We start from the raw sequence: 23,174 nt of genomic DNA, 5'->3' as shown, positions 1-23,174 counted from the left end.
TGCCAGTTCGCCGCTCACTTTGCCCCTGGCGCCAGAGTGACGTCACGGCATGACGCCCTCGAGACGCGTAGCCGGCGCTGCAGGGTGTGGAGCCGGGGGAAGTGCCGGGTGGGGTGGCCTTGGGGTGCGGAGTACTGCCAACTGGGATAAAAGGCCTTGGGTTACGGAACCGGAAGCTGGCCGCGTGACCGCACTGTTTTCAAGGCGGAAGTTGCCTCTGCAGCGCCCGTCGCGGCCCTCTCTGTAACCGGGTTGGGCAGGGGGTGTCTGTCTTTTCTCAGCTCTGGATGTGGAGCACGAAAGAGCGGCCTGGAAAATTTGTGGGTTTACTTGAAACAAGTGAGATTTGGCCCTCGCCTTCGGGGGCTTTGACTTTTGTGTGAGCTCACTGAACTTTCTCAGGTTGCCCACTGAGGTTCGTGAGGAAATGACTGAGGTGAAAATTGCACGTGCTTTATAAAAATGGGGGAAAGACAACAACATGGATGGGGTCGAGTGTGCAATTATTCCCAGCTGAACGTCTTTCAGACCAACAGTGGATGAGACGTTTAAGGAGGCCTTGCCAGGCACTGGAAGCCTCCAGCTGAGCTCAGTGGGTGGGAGGGCCACTTGTAGTCCCCAGAGAAAGGGGCGGTTCTAGGTTCCCTGCTCCACCTTAAGGAACAGTAAAGCTGGGCAGGGGGTTGAAGCTGAAAAAGGCTGAGAAGATTAGGAAGGAGGAAGACTCAGAGAAGAAAGACCTGGAGGAGGCACTTGGAGCTGAGAGACATATAAGTAAGCTGTGCGTGCTCCTCAGCTTTGGACTTTTCACCGGGGACTTGGGGGACATGGAAGGAGACACTTGAAAGAGGCAGAGCCATGGGTGAGGAGACCTGTGCAGTGGCTGCCCTTAGCAGCCGTTAGTTTGACCTGTATTTTGATTTTGCGCCTTTCCTTCCAGGCTTGACTGGCCCCTTCTGCCCCTTTCCTCTGGTTCCCCACCAACAGGGGCTTTAGAATTATGGCAGGTTTTGGACCAGCTCTGCCTGGCTGGGCATTTACCCACAAGGGGATGGGTAACTTTGCATGTTTCATAGGGAAACTTAGCTATTGGGCTGTCGGAAAAGTCATGACTCATTTTTTCCCTACCTCATGACTTTGCCAACAACCTAGCTCTTTTCCATTGAAGGTCTTAGGCTCTAAGAATATGTTTGTCTTTTTGTGGAGGATGACAGAACCCATTTAGAGCAGGCAGGCTTGGTCCTGGACTGCCCCTCATTCTGCCCTGTAACACACTGCCCATGAAACCACAAACAAAAGCTGCCTGAATGGAGCTGTAAATAGGTTTCCGTCTGGTTGGCGGGATTGGAGAACGTCTCATGGAGGTGACATTTGTACCAGGCCCTTCAAAGTTAACATGCTTTCAACTGGTGGGAGTTGAGAGGATAGAACATTTCTGTCGGAGCAAAGGTGCCAGGGTACCAGTCTGAAAGCACAGCACAGGACTTGCTGTAAAGATTGTTTTCAGCCATTACTACTGACACTATTAATGCTTGTGCTCCCTTTTTCTTTTTGGCAGGGAAAAGAGAAGTCAGGATCAAGTGCATCAAAGAGGCACTAAATCAGTTGTAAAGATTAGAAGTCTCAAGATGTGTACCAATAGGAAGATCTGTAAACCAGAGAGTCTTGACCCTGGGATATTGGCCTGTGTGGACCATGGCCAGACGTCGGAAGGTTTATGTTGTTTTGGTTTTTACTCCCTGGAAGTAATATGCGGAACAGTATATTCTGGGAGAGATTTTGGTCTCAACTTCCTACTACTTCTCTTACCCTCCCCCAGTCGGCTAACAGTGGAAATTTAAGCTGCTAATTGGCTTAGACTCCTGGATAGGGGCACTTTGCATTCATTAATGAGTTATGGTCTATTTTCTCCATGCCCATAGCTTGATAGTTGAGTCAGAACCCGCTCTGTAGATCTGGTTATTTTATTTAGACATTAAGGTCCAGTGTTTTTTTTAATGAGCAAGGAAATGATGCCTTCTTTGCAACCAGAGCCCAAACCTCAACTTCTTAGTTTATGTGGTATCTTGCATGTGAGAAAACTGTCATCAACACTAGGTATACAGTGGTAACCAAAATGACTTTGTTCCTGTTTTCATGGAGCATATCGTCTTACAGAGACTAGTAAACAAGTTAGGCAAATACATAGATAAGTGGTGTTACAAAGTATCATGCAGAAAAGTGATATTACAAAGAATCAGCAGTATACTGTGATAAAGAGTATTTAGAGAATTTGGAGAAGACTTCTAGACAAAACTGAACAGGAGCCATAGAGGCAAAGGGTATTTTAAACAGGGGGGGAAAGGGTTTTAGGCACTTACTGACGCTGTTAATAAAGTCACACTTTCACTCCAGTTAGGTCCTTGTATACAGATTCCTCGACAATCTTCTAAGGAATGCGAAGAAAGCGAAGTCAAGGTGATTCTGGAACCCTGGCCTTCATATCAGAATTACAACAAATCCTGCCTGGGTTTCTTGAAAGTATGACATTTTCCTGAAGAGAGGTACTTTGTGTTTCTTCACATTTTCAAAGGAGTTCTTGTCTTAGTTTTGTTTCCTCCCAAATGGCTCTGAAACAGGATTTGGATGCAAGTAGTTTATTTAAAGGTGACCCCACTCTAAAGGAGTGGGGAAGTGAAACAGCAGAGCAAGGAATGTCATTAAAGGGTGTGTTAACGATGGGGTACAGTGTGGGCTCAATGCATGAACTCAGTTCTGCTATGAATCATCTGAGAAACTAGAACATATCTCAGAATTGAGGTATTTGCCTACCAATTCTTTTTCCTCTTTAGGGTGTTAATGCTCCTGCGCTTCTTAGTGCTTAGTGCTGGAGAAAGCATGGCCCTTGAGTCAGAGGATGTACCTACCCAGCATGATACACAGTTTCCTCATGTCCTAGAGCTTTATGAAAGCAAACTCGAGAATAGGCCCAAGGCGTAAGAGCAAGCATCTACTACAGCATGTAAACCCAAAAGGTAAGACTCAACTGTCTGCGTTGAGAGGCCTAGAGGGAACGAATAGTCATGTGTCCCCTTCTTTGTTGCCCTTAAGTAACTCCCCTGCTTTATGCTTTGCTTTTGATTCCTGCAAGGTAGAGGGGAAAAGACCAATTTCAAGACTACTGATACACTGAAATGATAAGCATAGCTGTAAGAATTCAAATCTTATGGGTTCTTTAATGAAGTTCCTGAAGTTTAGAAAGTAGTGTCTACCCTATGTGAGAAACCTAAATATAAAGAAAAACACAATTTTACGTCTCTCACAAGCTGATTTTCTCAACAATTCCATGTTAGTGCCAGAACAACTGCAAACTGCTAAAATCTGCTCTCCCCATCTATTCCTTCTCATGTGTCACAGGTAGTATAATGTCATCATTGATATAAGAGGGGACAACAGCTCACATAGGTGTGCTTCCCGCCTTGTACTAGGAATAGTGCTCTGCACAGGTACATTTTCAGGCAAGATGTTGATTAAATACAAAGAATATAAAAGAGACTTGCATGTGCTAGGATTCTAGCAGATGAGAATCTGACATCTTGGCAAACTCCGGAAATGAATGACCAAGATGACAGGTGCTTAGAGCCCCTAAGAAATTAGGTGCAAAAGTTATCGTAGGGGAAGACAAAAATCAATCTGCATAAAAATTAGAGTCTCAGTATCAAGCTGGATTCTGAGCCAGGAAGTAGCTTCTCGTTCACCCATCCTCACACCATACCAACTTGATGAACTCAAACTGAATGAACAAACATGAGAAATATCTCATTAGGTGGAACAGATTCCTGGTTGCCTGCTGCATTCCAAACACTCTCTCTTAAAGGTTTAATATGTCTCAGAACCAACTTCATTGAGATGTTTGTTGTAGCATTGTTGTAATAGGGAAAAGCAAAACAACCTACATGTCCTTTGATAGAGGACTAATAATTGCTTGTATATATCATGGAATATCTCAGAATACATAAGAAATATGTATGTTGGTGTAACTAATGCTAGCTGATGTAACAACCCCAAAATCTGGGTGACTTAACCCAGAGCTTATTTCTCGCCCATGTAAAGTCCAGAGCAAATGTGCCTGGTCCTCCTCCTCCAAGCAGAGAATCAGAGATTTGGGTTCCTTCCAGCTTGTGGCACCATCGTGTGCTAGGAGTCCCCTACTCTATCCTCTGCATTTAGCCAGCTGGTTAAAGAGGGAGACCGCCAGGATAACTGATCAACTGCTAGTTGTCTCTGTTACTTTTTGCCATGTTGTATTGTTAAACTCTGCTGTCTGATCCCAGCCTAACTGAAGGGACCTCAGATATGACTTCCCGTGTGTGTAGGAAGAAGCAAGGGGATTGATGACATCTAGCAACTCTATTCCTCAACTGCTAACTTTGGTTGTTTCCAGTTAGAGGTACTAACTTGTTCAGGAAGAGGAGGGATAAATCTGCCCAAAAATTGCTTTAAAAAGGGGAGGGGAAAAAATAAAATATTCATCCTTTCTGTGAAATATTATGATAAAATGAAGTGGATCACTATGTATTGGAATGGAATGATTTATAATTAAGGTAAATAAACAAGTTGTAGGTAAATTAGGTCTGGGCTACCACAATAAATTACCATAGACTGGGTGACTTAAACAACAAATATTTCCCCATCTCCCTTAGTACCCCTGTACAGTTCTGGAGCCTGGAAATCCAAGATCAGATTTATGCAATGGCAGATCCAGTGTCTGCTGAGAGCCTACTTCCTGGCTTGTAGTTGTTTTCTCATTGTTTCCTTATATGGCAGAAGGAAAGTAAGAGGGAGGAAGCTCTCTGCTCATCCAAGAGCACTAATCCCATTCATGAGAGCTCCACCCACTTGACCTAATTACCTCTCCAAGGTCCCACCTCCTAGTACTAGCACATTGAGAGTTAGGATTTCAACTTACGAATTTGGGAGAAGCCATGAACATTCAGTCCATAATGTACATGTAGAATTAGGTCTGGATGATGCATGGAGGTGCATACATCTTTTCCTTTGTGTGTATAGTTTGAATTAAAAGGAGAAAACATTTAAATACTGTATACTATTTATAATGGAAGTTCTTTGGAGCAATTTAATAACATCATAAAGCAATTCAAAAAGACTGATTCCACAAAACCATTGATGACATTAATAATCCTTAATGACATTAATAGTCAAGGAAATGCATCTTAAAACTAAAATGAGATACAAGTTGACCCTCACCAGATACACAGAATTTAAAAGCCAGGGAATACTAAGTGTGGGCCAAGATGAGGAGCAATAGACACTCATCCTCTGCTAGGTAGACTGTCAATGCAAGTTTTTTGGAGAGCAATTTTGTATTATCTCATAAAGAAGAACCTGTACTTACCCTATAGTTCAGTAATTCCACTCCTAAGTATATGCCCTAAATAAACTCTTTGATAAATTCCAAGATATATATGTATAAATAGTGTATATATACGTATATATACACACATAAGAATCCCTGTATAGGCATGTTTATAAAAGCAATGAAAAATATAAGTATCTCATCTAAACTCTGGAACTGAATAGTCCTCTTGTAATAACTCAGGACTGAACTCAGGAGCTGGTTAGATTCAGACACCATGGAATTTATTGCCTAGTTTCATAATGTAAAGTCAGATAAAAAAAAAAACAACAACAACAAAATCTTCAAAGCAACAATTAGACTTATGTGCTTGTAATATGCCAGGCAATGTGCTGAAGGATATAAATACCTCATGTTGTCAGTAAAACTTGGCTTCCAGAAATTCTTAGAAATGCTTAGCCCAGTCCCTGACTTACTGTAAGTGCACGGTAAGTGATAGCTGCTATTTATTAGTTGGTGGGACTGGAATAGGAGAGCATTATGGAGAGGGGGGTTGAGCAACAATAAAGTATGTCTGACTCAGGTCTGCTTACTCAGGAAAAACAGGTTTCAACCACCATCTGCATGATGTCATTCATGCTGTATCACTGCTGCATCATTTCTGCCCGTAGCACCACCTAATTTCTTATTGCAAAATCTGATTATGGAATTAAAGACATTCTCTTTGATCCTTGGTAGATTGTAAAGCCTTTAGCACCCAACCTAACAAGCAAATTCAGGTTTCAGATCTACCAGAATTAAAGAGGCTCCTGCCTGGTTGGACATTGAGTTAGAAATTTCAGAACATGAAGAAATTGGGACAGAAGTATCCTTTAGTTCCTATCAAGTGCAACACACAGACATTTATGAACTGTTCTCCATGTGCACAGCTATGAGCGGTCTGCTTAAGAGACCATTGCCTTCCATCATCTACAGGAACCTGGGCCCCAGAACTGGTATCGCTTCCCTGGGGAATGGCAGCAGACCATGGCAGAGCTGCGTCTGAGCTCTGGCCATCCCAACAGCAGGCAGAGAAGGGGTTATCCTGCTGTCATTGGAACCCTGGGTTCCGTCTTTTGGTGTCTCTTAGGTAAGTGCTAATTCAATCAGCCCCCTACCTCCACATGCCAACCTCCCACAATATCTAGTTAGACATGAGTATAATAAAGCTCTATATTGACGCCTACATAGGATTACATAAACGTGTCCTACAGAATGCCATGTTCAAGAATTTAACCTGTCCAAATCAGAGAGAGAAAAAGAATTTGTCTTAAAGATTGGTAGCTTTGTGGTAACTTGTAGAATAGTTGGTGCTTATGCAACTGATGAGCCTTGAATGCAATCTGTAAGCAGGAAAACTGAGGAGCTAACTGCATATTACACAAGCATGAAGTTGGTCATCAGATAGTAAAGGTGTTCATACTGTGTTATAGCTAGAAACCTTTCTCCTCTCTGTGTGATGTTGGGTGATTCTACCTGTTAATGTGTGTGCATATAGTGTGTGTGGTGTGCTATTAGCACTTCACCTGGCAGGGAAACCCTGGAAAGGAGCACATTTGGAGGGCATAGGGCCCCGTGGAGGGTCCAGGAAAAGCCTGTGCATAAGAATGGACACATACAAATGTGGCATTCTTCTAGAGTAAGTAAGCAGGCTGTAGGAAGTGTACTGTGAGGAGACGAATGCGCCCACCAACTACTTGGAGGAAGGGAGTGAATCTTAGGACCATAGCCTCTGGATAGAGAGAAGATAGAGAAATAATTTGCAATGTGAAGAGTTGAAGACAAGAAGTGGGAAGACCTGAGGGCAGCACAGTAAAAACTGTCAACTGGGACGTTTGCACCAAGCACCTGACAGAGAGTCTTAATTTTTTAACAGGGATAAAATATAATTCTCCTTAGAGGACTAGAGTTGTCCTGGGGCCTCAGATCAAAACCAGATCATGGTGTTCCTTTCACTTTGTTGGTCTGAAATCCTACCCATTGGTAATTTTCAGACTGTGAGGGTCACTGACCTTAAAAAAAAAAAAAAGGGAAATAAAAGTAATACTTGTTTATTCATACCTGCAAGACAGTGGACAGAAAAATGAAGCGGGAAAGCAAGGAGATTCCTGGATCCTCATTTCTCCCTATTCTTCCTCCCCAACCCATCCAAGTGTTGACTGGTGGAAGTTATAGAAATATTAAAGACAGATACAGAAACGAGGTAGAACCCAAGGACAGAGTTTTGTGCCTGCTTCCCCAGGTGTATGACTTGGAGAAGGCTACAAGCCTCTAGGGGAAGGCTTGCACTTGGCTTTGAATCAACAATGCAACAATGATGGAGGGTGAAGTTTAGGCTAGTGAACACCAGGATGCTATGCCTGGTCTGCAGGAGATCAAACACTTCCCTGTGCCCCATGAAGGAGAGAGGTGGTGTTCAATATTGAGTCTGGACCATAAAGTTGAAGTAAAAAGGCTGCAGAGATAGGACATTGTCGCTGAAGGCAAGTGGTTGGAACCTTGGACTTCAGTTTTGAGTACTGGCATCACACTCCAAAGGCCAGATAAGGCTCACTGAAACTCAGCAGGTAATTACAGGAGACAGGCTAGCACCTCACAGCAGAACTATAACAGGACATGGGCCTACTTTCTAGGATACAAATCTTTCTTGTACTTTGAAGTCACCATCTGAGCCTCCCAGACTCCATCTTGACAAAATCAAAACTAAAAACAATATTTATCTAAGGGAGGGCCTCCCTGGTGGCTAAAGGGGTTAAGCACTGCTCTGTGAAGCAATCCGCAGACTCTGCAGCACAAGTTTGATCCCCGGCCGGCCAGGGAGCAACCCACACGGTGAAGCAGACCTCTCCTGTCTTTCCCGCTGCTCCCCTCAGTAGTGTAGTTCAGTCAGTCTGCCTTTTCTGATCCCCACTCTGTCTCCGGTGGATCCTCTCACCCCCCCACATCTCTTGTATGCATAAATAAATAAATCTTAGGAAAAAAATTTTAAGAGAGACCAAGATACCCCAAAGTCATTACTTGAGCCAAAATAATCTAACATATTGTTTGCTAGCAAGCCTACATGCCCCTCCCTCTTAGCAGGGTAGGGTTCATGGGAAAGATTGGGTTTTAGAAAGCAAAGAAGCTACATTGTCTTTGCACCTCTGAACTATAGGGTTAGAAAATGTGAACCCTGTTCCAATTTTTTTGTTGTTGTTGTTCCTTATACTATAGTTCAGGCATATGAAGTGTCCAGTTACAGCCTGCCCTTAGTGAAGCTGGATACACCCTCACAGCTGGCAGCTGAGCAGGAGGGGCGAAAGGGGAGCTGTGTGGCAGGAGCAGTAGTGACCCAAGGACCGTGGGGCCAGGGCTCAACAGCAAAGCGGGCAGGCTCCTCAGGGAGCACGGACACCATCAGAGGGCATGGTAGGAGCATGGTAGGACTGGGCTGGGTGAGTACCGCAGGGGACTGACAACAAACCTATTTTCTCAGGACCTTTTTGGTTACAGAAAACCCAAATTGTATGAGGATGCAAGCATTCCTGCTGCAATAATGGCCAACATAGAAATTTCTTTCTCCTGAGACATAAAAGTCTCAGTGTAAGCAGTCCTGGGCTGACAGTTCCACTTTAGAGTTGAAGCCTCAGGCCCTTCTCACCTCTGTCTGCCATCTTCAACATGCAGCTTCCTGCTCCACCGCCACACCCACATTCCTGCAGGGTGAAGTGAGTGGGGGAAATGGAGGGCACATACCTTTCTTTTAAGGTCATGAACTAAAAGTTACAACTATCACTTCTTCTTATAGCCTATTGCCCATAATTTATCATACTGTCCCACTTGGGGTCACAGTTAGCTGTTGCCACAAAATGCTGTGTAACAAAGTATCAGCAGCAGACAGTTTTTTTTTTTTCTCATTTACATGTCTACAGATCAGCTGGAGTTCGACTAGTTTATATTGGTCTCAGCTGGGCTTGACCTCTAGCCTGCAGCTTTGGTTCATATCTATTCCATGTGTCTCTCATCTTCCTGCCACCAGCAAGCAACCAAGCCTTTTGCTCATTAGGGTAGTGACTTTCGTTGTAATAGAAAATAATGGCAATAGCCAGAAAGATTGGTGAGGGCAGTTCTGTTTTTGAGTCCATAGCTTCATTCCCTGTCACCATGGTTACTACAGGCCTGTTGACCAGGCACAAGAGAGTCTGAGGAAGAGATCATTGCATGGCCACTGATTGGGTAATCGTGTCTTCCTGATTACTGAGTCACTACAACAGATGCCCCTAGAGGAGCATTTGTGTAGAACATGAATAGCTTCACCCTCTGGTTTAAATCTGGAGCTGAGGCTGAGGGAACTCATGGCACAGAACCTGGATGAGAAATGTTGGTGTTGGATAGTGTAGTACCAAGCCTGCAGGCCGGCAAGGCAGAGGGACAAGGCAGGGTGGCCGGGAGGCTCAGGAGGCAACTGAGCCTCCCAGCGCCCCACAAAGCTTTACATTCTTTCTCTGGGCTCTCTGGCATTCTCTCGTGGTCTCACCTCTTTCGTAGTCACGCCGCTCATCTTCTCGTAGCCATCCTCTGTCTGAGTGACGCCGCCCTTACAGGCCTGACGTCAGGCTCAGGTGTGCACATTTACGCATGCCCACACCCGTACTCCAGATGTCCGCAATCAGGTACTCATGCTCTGCACCCACTCTCCCAAGCGCCTTCTGCATCAGCACAATCAAGGCCACAGGTGATAGCCACAGAGGCTAGTGGAATAAAAATCCTGATTAATTTCATTTCCTCCTCAGGAGTCAAAACACCATGTACAGATCCCCTCTTCCCCCACTATGCTCCAAAAGTAGAGCATTCTTATTTGGTATGGGTTATGGGGGCGGGGGGAGACCCAGATGGTTTATGGGGGGGGGGACCTAGAAACACTATTACTATTAATTTATATGGAAAAAATTTTGAGCATTCCCAGTCCCAAAGAATAACCTACCAAATCATCCCAAGTAGGAATGTTCTACTTTCAGATAGCAGGAGAAACCTGTACCCTATATCTTTCTTCCCCGGTGCATGGGGGCAGAACTTCTCAGTCTCTCTGTATCTGTGAATTGCCTGGAGATCCTATTAAAGTGCAAAAGCTGATGAATTACACCTGGAGTGGGGCCTGCGCTGCCTTATAGGTGATGTCAATGCTTCTGGTTCAGGGATCACACTTTGAGTAACAAGATTCTGTAGCTGCATAGTCCAGTGTGGTAGGCACTAGCACATAAGGCAATGGAACACTTGAAATATGACCAGTGTGAATTTCAGACAGGGCTATGGGGTGCTGTAGCTATCCAAGGACAGTGCCCCATAGAGGACTGGTCACTGTGGGTTTTCATCCACACATGCAATTGCAAGACTGCTCAGGTTCAGGGAACAACAGTGGGGTTTATTGAACAAACAGGGGAGACAGAGTTTCTAAGGCCACAGGTGGGCAGCTATCTTACCCTAGATAGTGTCCTCAGGGTCCAGAAGTTCCAAATAAAAGGCCACTTGTTCAAAATGGCACTATCCTGCCAAGGAGGGCCTGGAGCTCATGGTACTCCAGCAGGCGGTGGTCTAGGATCCAACTCACTGGAGGCGCTCACAGGCAGGGCCACTGAGATGATGCCTCAGCAGCCCACAGCCACAGTCTGAAGGTGTAGACAGCACCGGATGCTGGACCTGACAGCAACAGAGGCAGCAGCACAGGGAGACAATGCCAGACAACCAGATACAGCTCTTTGTGAGTTGTTGGCCCACACTAACAATATATCTTTGAGACACTGGGCCCGGGGCCTTTGGTGCTTCTTTCAGGCTGTGGAAGCGGCAGGACCGGAGGCAGGTGCAGCCACTTGGTAGCTGCAATGCTCTTGGGCTTTTCTCTTCAGAGATTGGCTGCTGGAAGCTTCTTTCTTCTTTTCTTGGAGGCCAGCAACAGAACTGGAGTCTGGGAGTTCCAAGTTGGCTCCTGCTCTGCCTTACATATCCTCTTTCAGGGTCTCCCATCCTAGTTGATACCTGCCTGATTGGACCATTTTAACCCAACTGGCACCTCAGGGAGGGGCTGCCCATAGGCAGCACCTTTTGGTGTGGGCAGGGAGAACCACCACATTTTTCCAAAGATACTCGCTGCTTAGGTGGCCATGGGAAAATTCCAGTCTTGCCCTGTAGTCTCCACTGGGGGGCCCAGTTTCAAATTGAGACCTACTGTAAGTATAAAATACACACTATATTGGAAGACTTAATATGAAAAAAAATTAAATTTCATCAGTAGTTTTTTTTTTGGTTTTTTTTAAAAAGATTTATTTATTTATTTATTTATACAAGCACTGGGTACAGTCAGAAGCACAAGAGGGTGAGAGAATTCACCAGAGCCAGAGCGGGGAGCAGAACAGGCAGAAGGACCAAAGTACACTGCTGAGGGGAGCAGTGGGCGCAGGAGAGGTCTGCGTGCCATGTGGGACCCTTGCCGGTGGCCGGGGATCAAACTGGCACTGACTGCAGAGGCTGCAGGCAGCTTCTCAGCCCAGCGCTCAACCGCTGCGCCACCAGAGGAGGCCCTCATCAGTATTTTTATATAGAATACATATTGAAATCATATTTTAGATATATTGCGTTAAATAAAATATATTATTAAAACTAATTCTACATGTTTCTTTTTACTTTTTAAACATGGCTTCTAGTAGAAGTAGATGAGTGGTCTTTTAAATTTTTTTTAAAGATTTATTTATGCATACAAGAACCGGGGTACAGGCCAGAGGTCTGGGGGTGAGGACTTACCAGAGACAGAGTGGGGAACAGAACAGGCAAATTGACTGAAATACACTGCTGAGGGGAGCAGCAGGCAAGGCAGGAGAGATCCGCTGTGCCATGTGGGCATCTCCCTGGCCGGGGATCGAACTTGCACTGCAGTGGCTGTGGATAGCTTCATAGGTTGCGTCTTAACCCCTTGTGCCACCAGGGAGGCCCTGTTTTTGTTTTTTTTTTTTAAGGATTTATTTATGCATACAAGAACTGGGGTGTAGGCCAGAGGTTGGGGGGCTGAGAGATTCAGAGACAGAGTAGGGAGCAGAACAGGTGGATTGACTAAAATACACCGCTGAGGGAATTTAACAGCAGAAAGGCCACTGAGCAGGTTTTCTATGATTCCAGCAGTAAAGAGGGAGAGAGTCCTGGAGCTCTCAGTGGCTTTTGCAGGCTTTTATTGGGATTTACCAGGTACACAGCAGGCAGGGGTTTTGGGGGGCTGGAAGCCTGGCAGGCCTCCCAGCCCCCAGCAAGTCTTCGCTCTATCTGGGCTCTCCGGCCTTCTCTTGTAGTTCTGCTTCTGCTTCTCTGCTTCTGCTGGCGTCCCCGTGACACCGCCCTTAAAAGCCCAGTCTTAGCCCGAGTGAATCCCATCTACCTATGCCCGCACCCTACTCCAGGTGCCCGCCATCAGGCATGCATTCAGGACTGCAGGGTTCCGTCATCTATCCTAATGGCAGGAGGGCAGAAAAGCCTGATATTTTACTTATCCTACAGGGGAGCAGTGTGCGAGACAGGAGAGGTTTGTTGTGCCATGTGGATTTACTCCCTGGCTGGGGTTCGAACTTGTGCTGTAGTGGCTGGCAATAGCTTGATAATGCTGAGATGTAACCCCTTGCACCACCAGGGAGGCCCCGAGGTTGGTCTTCTTAAAACATACTCACTTTCACTATGGATCCTCAAGCAGAAGAAGCTAATAAAACAGAGATTTACCTTATAGTCTTGGCCTACCCACGGGACCTGGTGATCTCAGGGTTAGGTAATGCAGGTGGGATTGATGCCTGAGTGCTTAGGACAGGGGACAGTAGAATGGGACTAGAGGACAGTGGAATGGGCCTGGTAAGGTTTGATTGGAGGAAAGAAGAAATTCCAGGGATCCCAGAGTCCCTCCTCAGTCAGCAGTCACTTGATTCTCATTCTTGTTTGTGCAGTTGCCTGAAGCAGAAATTCCCACTGTATTTATCAAATTCACTACTCTACCCTGCATACAACTACTATACTAATCTGCATACTCTGCTTTTACCAGTCCTTGCCTGCCCACGTACATGCCCCCTTTGCAGCCTTCATTTCAGGGCCCCCTACTGAAACAGGAGGGTCTTGTCCTGCTAGTCTAACAACCCCTGACTGGCCTCTCACTTCCTGTTATTCCCTTACTGCTTGGATCTCCTCTACTTCCTAGTTTCTACTCTTTCAATTCTGGAAACTTTTAAAGCCCACCACAAGGTCATCTGCCTGCAGATACCTGTTCAAGACTCTGGCCTACAGAGTCCTCTCTTCAAGGACTTGAGGACTCACTTTTTGCCACAGGTCAGCGCATCTGCAGTGGAGGGCTGTGCAGTCTAACACTTGAGTCACTCAGGTTTTTCTATGTTTGTCTCTTGATTCTTTGATTGGGCTTTAAATTGTTGAGGACAGAGTCTAGCTTGGTTTATGTTTATTTTTTGCTTTTGGTCTGGACCAATGTACTAAGTAGATCCTCAGGAAAACATTATTTGGTTCATCTTCCAACATAAAATGAAATGTTTGTTGAAAATACATAGACATATATGCATCAATATATGTTATTAGTGATCATTTTTTTAAATGAAATTTATTCTTTTTTAAAAAAACAAGGGATAGATACAAGGGTATGTGGAAAAAGGGGAAAATTTGTGCACTGTTGATAGGATTTAAACTGCAGCAACCATTATAGAAAATACTATGGAGGTTTGTTAAAAAAAAAAAAACTAAAATAGAGCAATCCCATTTTAGGATATATATATCCCCCCCCCAAAAAAAATATATATAATGTATATATTTGATATATATATATATAAAGGAAATGAAAACATTATGTCAAAGAGATATTTATACCCTTCCCGATGTTCACAGCAGTATTTTTTACAACAGTCAAGACATGGAAACAAACTAAGAGTTCATTGACAGGTGTATAGAGAATTGTGTGTGTATTTGTGCGTGTGTGAGAGAGAGAAAGAAAGAAAGAGAGAGAGAAATGGAATATTATTCATCTACAAAAGGAAATCCTGCCATTTGTGACAATGTGGATGGACCTTGGAGGGCATTATGTTAAGTGAAATAACTCAGAAAAAGACAAATACTACATGGTATCACTTACATGTGGACTCTAGACAAACAACCAAACTCAAAAAAGGAGATCAGATTTATGGTTACCAGAGGTGAGGTATTGCAGGAGGTAGAGGGAATTGGAGGAAGGTGGTCAAAAGAGAAACCTCAGCTATAAGATAAATAAGCACTAGGGGGCCTCCCTGGTGGCGCAGCGGTTGAGCCCTGGGTTGCGAAGCTGGCCTCTGTGGCGCCGGTTCGATCCCCGGCTGCTCCCCGGCCACCAGAGGAGGGTCCCACATGGCACGCAGACCTCTCCTGCCGCCCGCTGCTCCCCTCAGCAGTGTACTTCGGTCCTTCTGCCTGCTCTGCTCCCCGCTCTGGCTCTGGTGAATTCTCTCACCCTCCCGCGCTTCTGACTGTGCCCAGTGCATGTATAAACAAAACAAACAAACAAATAAATAAATAAATAAAACATGCCTCTATTTAAAAAATAAATAAATAAATAAATGAGCACTAGGGATGTAATGTGTACACCATAATGACTAAATTGTTGTATTGTGTATTTGGAATTTAAAAGATCTTAAGAATTTTTCATCACAATGAAAAATAATTTTGTGTCTATATGAGGTGACGGTTGTTATCTAAACTTGTAATCATTTCAGCATATATGTAAGTTAAGTCATTTATGCTGTACACTTTAAATTTACAAAGGGCTATCTGTCAATAATATCAATAAAACTGAGGGAAAAACAAGGTGGAAAATTAAGCTTCAGTTATTGCAAATACACCCACGGGCTTTTGTTTTTACTTCATTTTTATGTTAATTTTTAAAGCTTCTTAAGATAATTTCAGATTCATAGGAAGTTTCAAAAATAATAGCGGCATTACTATAAAATTCACACAATTTCCCCCCAACTGCTGTAACTAGAGTACAATATCAAAACCAGGAACTTGACGTTGGTATAATATGCCTGTAGTTCTTTGCCATTTTATCACCTGTGCAGATCTACGTAACCACCACCACAATTGAGATAGAGAACTATTACAACACCTTGACCTACTGTGTGACTACCTCTTTCTAGAACACCCTCTCCCTCCCAGACTGTCCCTAATCCCTGACAACTGCTAATCTATTTTCCATCTCTATAATTTTGGTAATTTCAAGTAGAAATTCACTTTAATATACATAAGTGTTTGGGGAGCATCTCTTTTGTAGGTATTTTTGGGTGAGTGCTGTCAATTTAACATTGTGTATAACTTACTTGAGTTTTACTTGTGTAACATTACCAGTCTTGTGGGGTGGAGAAACCTTTCTTCCCTTTCAGTCTCTTTACTCTCCCTGTTTATAATTTAACTGCCTTAACTATTTCCTCTGCGTAAATTGAGAGCCATGTGGACAAGGTGTGAGTATGTAGGACAGGGGGCGCTGGACTGGACCTGGTAGTCTTTGATCTTTTGAAGAAAGAGGAAATTGTGGTAACTGCAGAGTCCCTCCTCCCAGCCAGCAGTCATTTCATTTCTCCTTTTCATGTGTGAAATTGCTTGAAGCAGAAATTACCACCGTGCTTATCAACTTCCCCAATCTATGCTATACACAAGCAATAAGCAATATTTTGCTTAAACCATCAGATAGAATTTAGAAAACTCAAGAGAAGGAAAATTTATTGTATTAACCCATATTTTTACTCTATTGCTCTCCCGTTTTTGGTGTTTCAAGATTCCTTTTTTGCTAATTTATTTCAGTTTACTTATCTTTCAGGGTAAGTCTCCTCTTGACAAATTCTCATAATTTATCTTCCTTGAGAACATCTTCACTATTGATTTTCACAGGGTATAGCATGTCAAATTGACAGTTTCTTTTAGCGCTTGCAAAATATGCCACTTCCCTCTGATCTTCGTGACTTCTGATAAGAAATTTGATAATCAATTTTTTTTTCCCATTGTAAAGAACATGTCATTTCTCTCTGACTATTTTTTCTTTTTAAGATTTATTTATTTATGCATACAAGAGCTGGGGTACAGGCTAGAGATGTGGTGGGGTGAGAGGATTCACCAGAGACAGAGTGGGGAACAGAACCGGCAGATTGACTGAAGTGCACTGCTGAGGGGAGCAGCAGGCAAGTCAGAAGTCTGCTGCACCATGTGGGTTGCTCCCTGGCCGGCCGGGGATCGAACTGGTGCTGCAGAGACTGCGGATTGCTTCACAGTGTGGTGCCTAACCCCTTGCGCCACCAGGGAAGCCCCTCTCTCTGACTACCTTTCAGATCTTTTCTGTCCTTAGTTTTCACAAGTTTGATTATCTTGGCATGGATTTTTTAATTACTCTACTTGGGATTTAACCAGCTTCTTTGTCTTACTTGAAAAATGTTCAGCCATATTTACTTAAGTGCTTTTTAAACTTTCCCTTATTTTGCCTCTCTTTTGGGACTCTAATTATATAAATATTAGATCTTTGCTTATAATATCACAAATTCCTGATATTCTGTTAATTTTTTTTTTTAGTCTCTTCTCTTTCTATGGTTCAGGTTGGGTGATTTCAATTCTTCTGTTTTTAAGTTCACTGTTTCTTTCCTTTGTCCTCTCCATTTTACTCTAGAATCTGTCCAGTGAGTTTTTATTTCACACTTTTTTCAGTTCTGAAATTTTGATTTTTCTTCATCTCTTCTATTTCTTTGTTGATACTATTTTTTAATTTGCTTCAAGCATCTTTGTAATTGTTCACTGAAGCACTTTTATACAGGTTGCTTTAAAATCTTGTCAGATGGGCCTCCCCGGTGGCGCAGCGGTTGAGCGCTGGGTTGCAAAGCTGCCCGCAGCCTCTGCAGCGCCAGTTCGATCCCCGGCTGCTCCCCGGCCACCAGAGGAGGGTCCCACATGGCGCGCAGACCTCTCCTGCCGCCCGCTGCTCCCCTCAGCAGTGTACTTCGGTCCTTCTGCCTCCTCTGCTCCCTGCTCTGGCTCTGGTGAATTCTCTCACCCTCCCGCGCTTCTGACTGTACCCAGTGCTTGTATAAATAAATAAATAAATCTTTTAAAAAAAAAAAAAATAAAATAAAATAAAATAAAATCTTGTCAGATAATTTAAACACCTCTGACTTGGTATTGAGATCTATTGATAGTAGATGCCACTCACTCAAGTTGAGATTTTCCTGGTTCCTACTAGAGAGAGCGATTTCAATCCTGGACATTTTGAGTATTATGAAAATTTGGATCTTATTTAAACCTGTTTTAGTAGACCTTCTCTGACACCACCAATGATGTCAGGTAGAAGTCAAAATTCAGGTTCCCTACACAGCCTCTGTTGACATTCTCAGAAAGGGGATGAATGACCCAGTTGCTGCTGGGCCAGGGTGGGGACTCGGGCTGCCCACTGAACCTCTGGTGATCACACCCTGGATGGGAGGGGGAAGGATGCTTTTTCTCTCCTGAAGGAGCACAGGGCTGCCCGCTGTAGTGAAAATCTTGACTCTCTACTAGGCCTCCCCTGACACTACCCTGGCAGGTAGAGGTGAAGGCTAGATTTCCCATTTGGCTTGCCTGCAGGGTATAGGCGGGGATTATTTTTTTCTGTGGGTTGGCTGGAGTAGAGTGGTCTAATAGTTTTCTTTTTTGCTAAGCTGCCCTTTACTGGTCCTTTGGCTAGAAAGAACAGGATTTCTTTCTTTCCTTCCTCCCTCCTCCCCTTCCTTTCCTCTCTTCTGCTTCATTTCCTTCCAGACACAAAAGAAAGCTGCTGCTCCAAAGTAGAGAACTCTTTATTATAAACCAGGATCCAGAAGGATAAATGACAGGCATTTCCCCGCTCTCTTTGAAATTTTCATAACTCATACAGAACAGATGTGAGAGATACTTTCTTGAAATTATTTTATAAAGTACTCTCCAGTGTCAGGGTGGGTGCATGGTAGCTAATCATGCTGAGGGGGCCTCCAGTGCCTCTGGGACCCTGAGGGAAGTTGCCTGAGGACAAGCTGGATGTAGAGCAGAGAAAACATTTTCTGTTAGATTTAGGGTCCTGGGGTCTGCCCTGGGACACAGACACCTGAGACTGTGACATTCTTTCTCAGAGGGAGAGTATGAGAGTAATGCATAAACCCCCTGGAGGCAAAAACAGCTGTGTCTGCAGTTTACTTGCTGTGAGTTCTGAGTATTTCTTTCCCAAGGCAAAAGGGAAGTGTAAATGCCATTGAAGGTATAAATGCTGGCATGTTAAAAAGAGAACAGGAATACAAGAGTGCTCATTTTTGCCCAGGGTTACCCCCCCCCCCGCCCCCTGCCCAAATGGTGGGACATTCTGTCCCTGAGAACTGTACCGGGGAACGTGTGTGAAAGTGCTCTGTGTGTGAATGTGCACACGCAGGGATGGACAGGTCTCTGTAGGTTTGTATGTGCCTGTGTGCCCACAAGCTCTGGGGTGGGAGGCTCTTGGGTACTCACTGTTTGTAAACTGGTCCCAGCAAACAACTTCATAAAGGCAGTTAAGGCACAGAAGACTTGTGGGAGAGCTCTCTGCAGGTGGCCAGGGGAGAAAGGCTTCCTGCTTACACTGCCCTGGAACCCAAACCTGATGGAGATGCCAGAGGGTGGGATCCCATCTTGTACTAGGCAGAACTGAGCGCATGACTACAGGCCTCTCAATAGGTGAAACTGAAAAGCACCCTAGCCATTCGGGTCCACATTCGGGCCTTGTCACAGTAAGGGTGGGCAGAGGCAAAGAGGCAGATGAAAGCTGGAGGCCCAAGGTGGGATCTCCTTGTGCTGGGCAAGCCCATCATAGGAAGAGGGCTGTGACCTGGGCAGCAAGTCCCTAAAGCATGTTTAGGCATCATTGTTGAAGTAGCTGCCTGGCAGTGCCAGGGACCCAGCAATGGCCAGCATGCGGCCCTGGCAGTCAGTTCTGTCACCATGAACAATGGAGACCCAGAGCAATGCTGCTTCACCTTCTCCTACAGTGATGCGAACACGGACACTGCCTGTTCTCATCCTACCTGGTTCTCAGCTAGCGAAACTGCATCCTAAGATGTCCGCCTGTTAGTGCCAGTCAGCCCTGGTTTTTGCTGTCTGGCTGATAGTTCAGCAAGGGAACATGCCATTTGCAGCCACATGAGATGTGGTGCCTAGGTATGTTCAGTGACTACAGATGTCTGTGCAGCTGGCATTTCCAGGAATTGAGAAACAAGCAGGACCCCTTACAACTGCAGGAGGAGGCATGTGCTGTCAGACAGATGCACACTCCAGGCCCTAAGGCAATCTTCAGGGCAGGGACAGGGCCTTGGCCAGGCGAGTCCAGAACCAGGACTTGGTGCAAGGGTTGGTGTAGTCACAGACAGTAATGAACCGCAGGATGCTAGGGAAGTCTTTCTTCATTGGCTTGTACTTGATAGGGATCAATCGCTTCTGATGGGCACCTGCAAGCCAGGGGGTACAGAGCTGGCACCATGCCTCTGCCCCACAGTGGGGCAAGACAAGTTTCCAGCACTAGGATTAATGGCAGCCTTCTCCCAACTAACACCCCTGGCACATGTTCACCCACACAAAGGGCACAGGTGTACACACACTCAGCTGCATCCATGGCCCTTTGTGAGGGAAGACTGGCATCCAAAAGCTTCACCCGCCCACTTTACTGTTACAAGGGCAAGCTTGAGTTTACCTGGCGAAAGGCTGAGTGCAAACTTGGTCTGGAAGTCACATTCCTTGCTTTGCAGGTAATCATCAGAGACAACCACCACCATGCGGCGGCACCTAGGGGAGAATGGGCAGGCTACAGACACCTGCAACTCAGCTCAGCATACCCCCAGGGGATGACCTCAAGAGGATCCCACTGTGCGAAGGTCAGACAGGGCCCAGCTGGGAGAATCCCAGCATCTGGATCCCTGAGCAGGTTTCATGCCCCCACCCACTCGTCCCCTGACCACCGAACCAACCTTTTCTCAATGAGCTCACTGGCAATGGACCAGACACAGGTGCCAGGCAGGACATCACGGTCGGACACACACAACTTCAGCCGGTAGTCTGTCTGTTCCAGCTGCCGGATCATCTCGTGCACAAACTGGATATCATTGGGGCAGTAGCAGATGAAGGCATCAAAGCGCTCGGGCATTTGCCCTGGAGGATGAGCACAAGGAGGACGGTCAAGAGTGTTACAGGAAGCCTGGGGAAGGGCCGCTTTAGAAATCTCCAGCTTAGGCAATCTTAGTCCTGGACCCTATACCAGTCGTGAAATAACACTACACAGAATAAGGGCCCTTCCCAGGAGAGGAAGGATGAGTGCCTCCCCCATACCCTGCCCTGGCTCGAGTCCTGGGTTCCTGAGAATGTCATAGCAACCCAGGGGTAGGTATATAATTCCCATTTCTTAGGTAAGGAAACTGAGATTCGGAGAGGTTTAGTGACTTGCCCAAGGTCCCACAGTCCATGTGCTTTCAACAACCATGCTCTTAACACCATGGCCCTCTTGTCCCATTTGGCCCAGAGAAACAGTATTGGGCCCTTACCCTGGGGATCATCTAGGGTTGTGATGCCCAACAGCTCAGGGGTCTGTGGGATACTGCTGTCCACTGCGGCCACCTGTAAGGGTTTCTCAGACTCCTCCTGCTGCTGCTTCAGAATATACTTTTGGCAGTCCTCCTCTGTGGGAAAGAGATGAGAGGCTGTAGCAGGCTCCCCAGGGTGCCCCACACCTCTACCCACAATCAGTATCCAGCCCATCCCAGTTCCTTGGCCATGGTGTGCTCCAGGGCTTCTCCAACTCACTGGTGCCATCCATGCTTGACAGCCCCGAAAAGCTGGCTCCCACCTGGCACTGACCCTCCCAAAAAGATGTCAGTGCTGTTTTGGCCATGCAGAAGTCAATGAGGAGAGGTTTGTGTATCTCTGTCCCTTTTCCCCAGCCTTCTTCCTGGGCAACCTGAGAATGGAACCTAAAATTGTTTCTAGGCTGATGTGAACAGGGGGTTGGACATGCAAGAAAGGCCCAGAATATGGGCCTCCCCTGGTGGTGCAGAGGTTGAGCGATGGGCTGCGAGGCTGCCCGCAGCCTCTGCAGCACCGGTTCGTTCCCCGGCTGCCGGCGAGGGTCCCACCAAAAAAAAAAAAAGGCCCAGAATAACTAATGGTTTTGTGCAATGAGGGCAGAGCCCCCAGCTAAGTAGGTTGTGCCAGTCTGTGAACCATTGAACCCACACCTATGCATGTGTATTGTGGCAGGAGAGGGTGCATTTCCCAGGGACCCAAGGTTTCCAAGTCTGCCAGTTTCCAGTCCTTTACCAGCCCTGTTGCTCTACCTGAAACAATACAGCCCTTCCCTCTCCCCAGCCCCCCAAGACCCCCTGTTGGGACCCTGGCCCTACCAGAAAGCTTTTGCCTAAGCTGTTTCTCTCCCTTCTCTGACTCTCTGAGCCTTCTCATCCAGTCTCCAGTCTGTCACCTCGGATATTGAAAGAGGGAACTGGTTTCTCATGTTTCCCCCTCCCAGGCTGCCACGAGCACCTGGAGGCAGGAAACGAGGTCTTCCCCAGGGGAGACTGGATGCTGAGGACGGTGAAGTTCAGTTCCCCCATCAGTCACCCGCCCCACCCAGTATGAGGCAGGGAAGGGGTCGTCCTCACCTATGCTGGGCCCCAGTTCGACCAACACGTCCTCGCGGCCCATCTTGGAGAGCAGTTCCAGCAGGCGACCCACCGAGGCACCGGGGCGTCCCTGCCAGGCGTCCAGCAAGCGGCCTGTGGGGTCAGGGGTCGACTCCAGATGCCGGATCTCCAAGTACTCAAAGCCCACCTCCTCGGCCAGAGCTGTCCAGTCGGCAGCCACCTGCGTCCGAGCATTCAGGAACAGCGATAGGCGGCGCCGCACTCTCATGTTGAGCGCTGCCAGGGGCAAGGAGGACGTGGAGGGGGAGAGGGGCTCGGACCTCGCTGCCGGAACCTCGGCAGCCATGGTCAGCCGTCTGGAGACTCCGGCCTTCGGAGGCGCTTCGCCGGCGCGCGCTTCCTCCTTGCCCCTAAGCGTCCCACACTCTCCTCCCCGCCCCGCCCCGAACCGCTGGGTTTCGCTTTCCGAGAAGTGCCGCCCTGCCCGACGATCTGGAGCCCCAGATGTACGGAGGTGGGGGCGCCCCACCTGGCTTCGAGGTCTAGGGAAACGGGATAGAATCTGCCTTTTGAGATCTGGGGAGTCCACCGTTCTGTCTTCGGGAGACTGATGGGGTCGAGGAGGACTCGGGGGGTTGTAAGAGACCGGGGTCTTGTCCTCTGCGGCCGGGCGGAGCGGCCTTCTTTGGAGCCACGGGATCTGGGGAGTTTATACGGTCTGCCTGAAAGGGTCACGGGACCGGATCAAGGGGGAGAGGCACGGGCGCTGCCCACCCTCGTGTCTTGAGAACACAGCATCCTGCCCTTGACGGTCTGAGGAGGGACCCCTGCGCACTCCGGGCGGGACTGGGAAGGGCGTGCAGCCTTCTTCAGTCCGAGGCAAGTCACGCCGCACCTCGAAAGTTGGCGGGCAAGGTCCGAACCTCCGGGTTGGAGATAATAGGGTCTTCTGGATTGGGGGGGAGTATTCCTCTCCAGGTTCTGGGGAGACACGGTGCGTGTGGGAGTCCCAGGGGCCCCTGGCCTTGTTCTTCAGGAGCACAGGGCTGAGCTGCGAAGACCCAGCGCAGTCAGTCACTCGACAGCTACTTGCTTGGTCGCCTACT

At 46.6% G+C, this 23,174-nt stretch overlaps 1 protein-coding gene and 1 long non-coding RNA gene across 5 annotated transcripts; one reads left to right on the top strand and one right to left on the bottom strand.

Moving 5' to 3' along the window:
- Positions 1-133: 133 nt before the first annotated feature.
- On the top strand, positions 134-20,961 carry LOC119258030 (uncharacterized). Of its 3 annotated transcripts, XR_008551056.1 has the most exons (6): positions 134-862; positions 1,559-1,713; positions 2,395-2,543; positions 2,832-3,014; positions 6,332-6,485; positions 20,185-20,961. It is a non-coding gene; the product is annotated as an uncharacterized LOC119258030 (long non-coding RNA). The 3 variants fall into 3 exon arrangements; XR_008551059.1 differs by having other exon boundaries at positions 134-774; positions 1,559-2,543; XR_008551052.1 differs by having other exon boundaries at positions 1,559-2,543.
- MYD88 (MYD88 innate immune signal transduction adaptor) lies at positions 18,105-22,776 on the bottom strand. 2 transcript variants are annotated; one of them, XM_037526525.2, is made up of 5 exons: positions 22,087-22,776; positions 20,974-21,108; positions 20,404-20,584; positions 20,130-20,221; positions 18,105-19,887 (listed from the first exon to the last, which is right to left on the bottom strand). In XM_037526525.2, exons 1-5 carry the CDS (start codon positions 22,412-22,414, stop codon positions 19,733-19,735), a joined length of 891 nt encoding a protein of 296 aa, XP_037382422.1. In that variant the 5' UTR covers positions 22,415-22,776; the 3' UTR covers positions 18,105-19,732. The 2 variants fall into 2 exon arrangements, with proteins under 2 accessions (XP_037382422.1, XP_054549123.1); XM_054693148.1 differs by having other exon boundaries at positions 20,380-20,584; positions 22,087-22,496.
- Between the last annotated feature and the right edge of the window lie 398 nt (positions 22,777-23,174).

The sequence above is a fragment of the Talpa occidentalis genome, unplaced genomic scaffold (assembly GCF_014898055.3).
Source record: "Talpa occidentalis isolate TD23 unplaced genomic scaffold, MPIMG_talOcc4v2.1 talOcc4.10, whole genome shotgun sequence".
NCBI classification, from domain to species: domain Eukaryota; kingdom Metazoa; phylum Chordata; class Mammalia; order Eulipotyphla; family Talpidae; genus Talpa; species Talpa occidentalis.
This window is presented reverse-complemented; position numbering and strand designations above follow the sequence as displayed.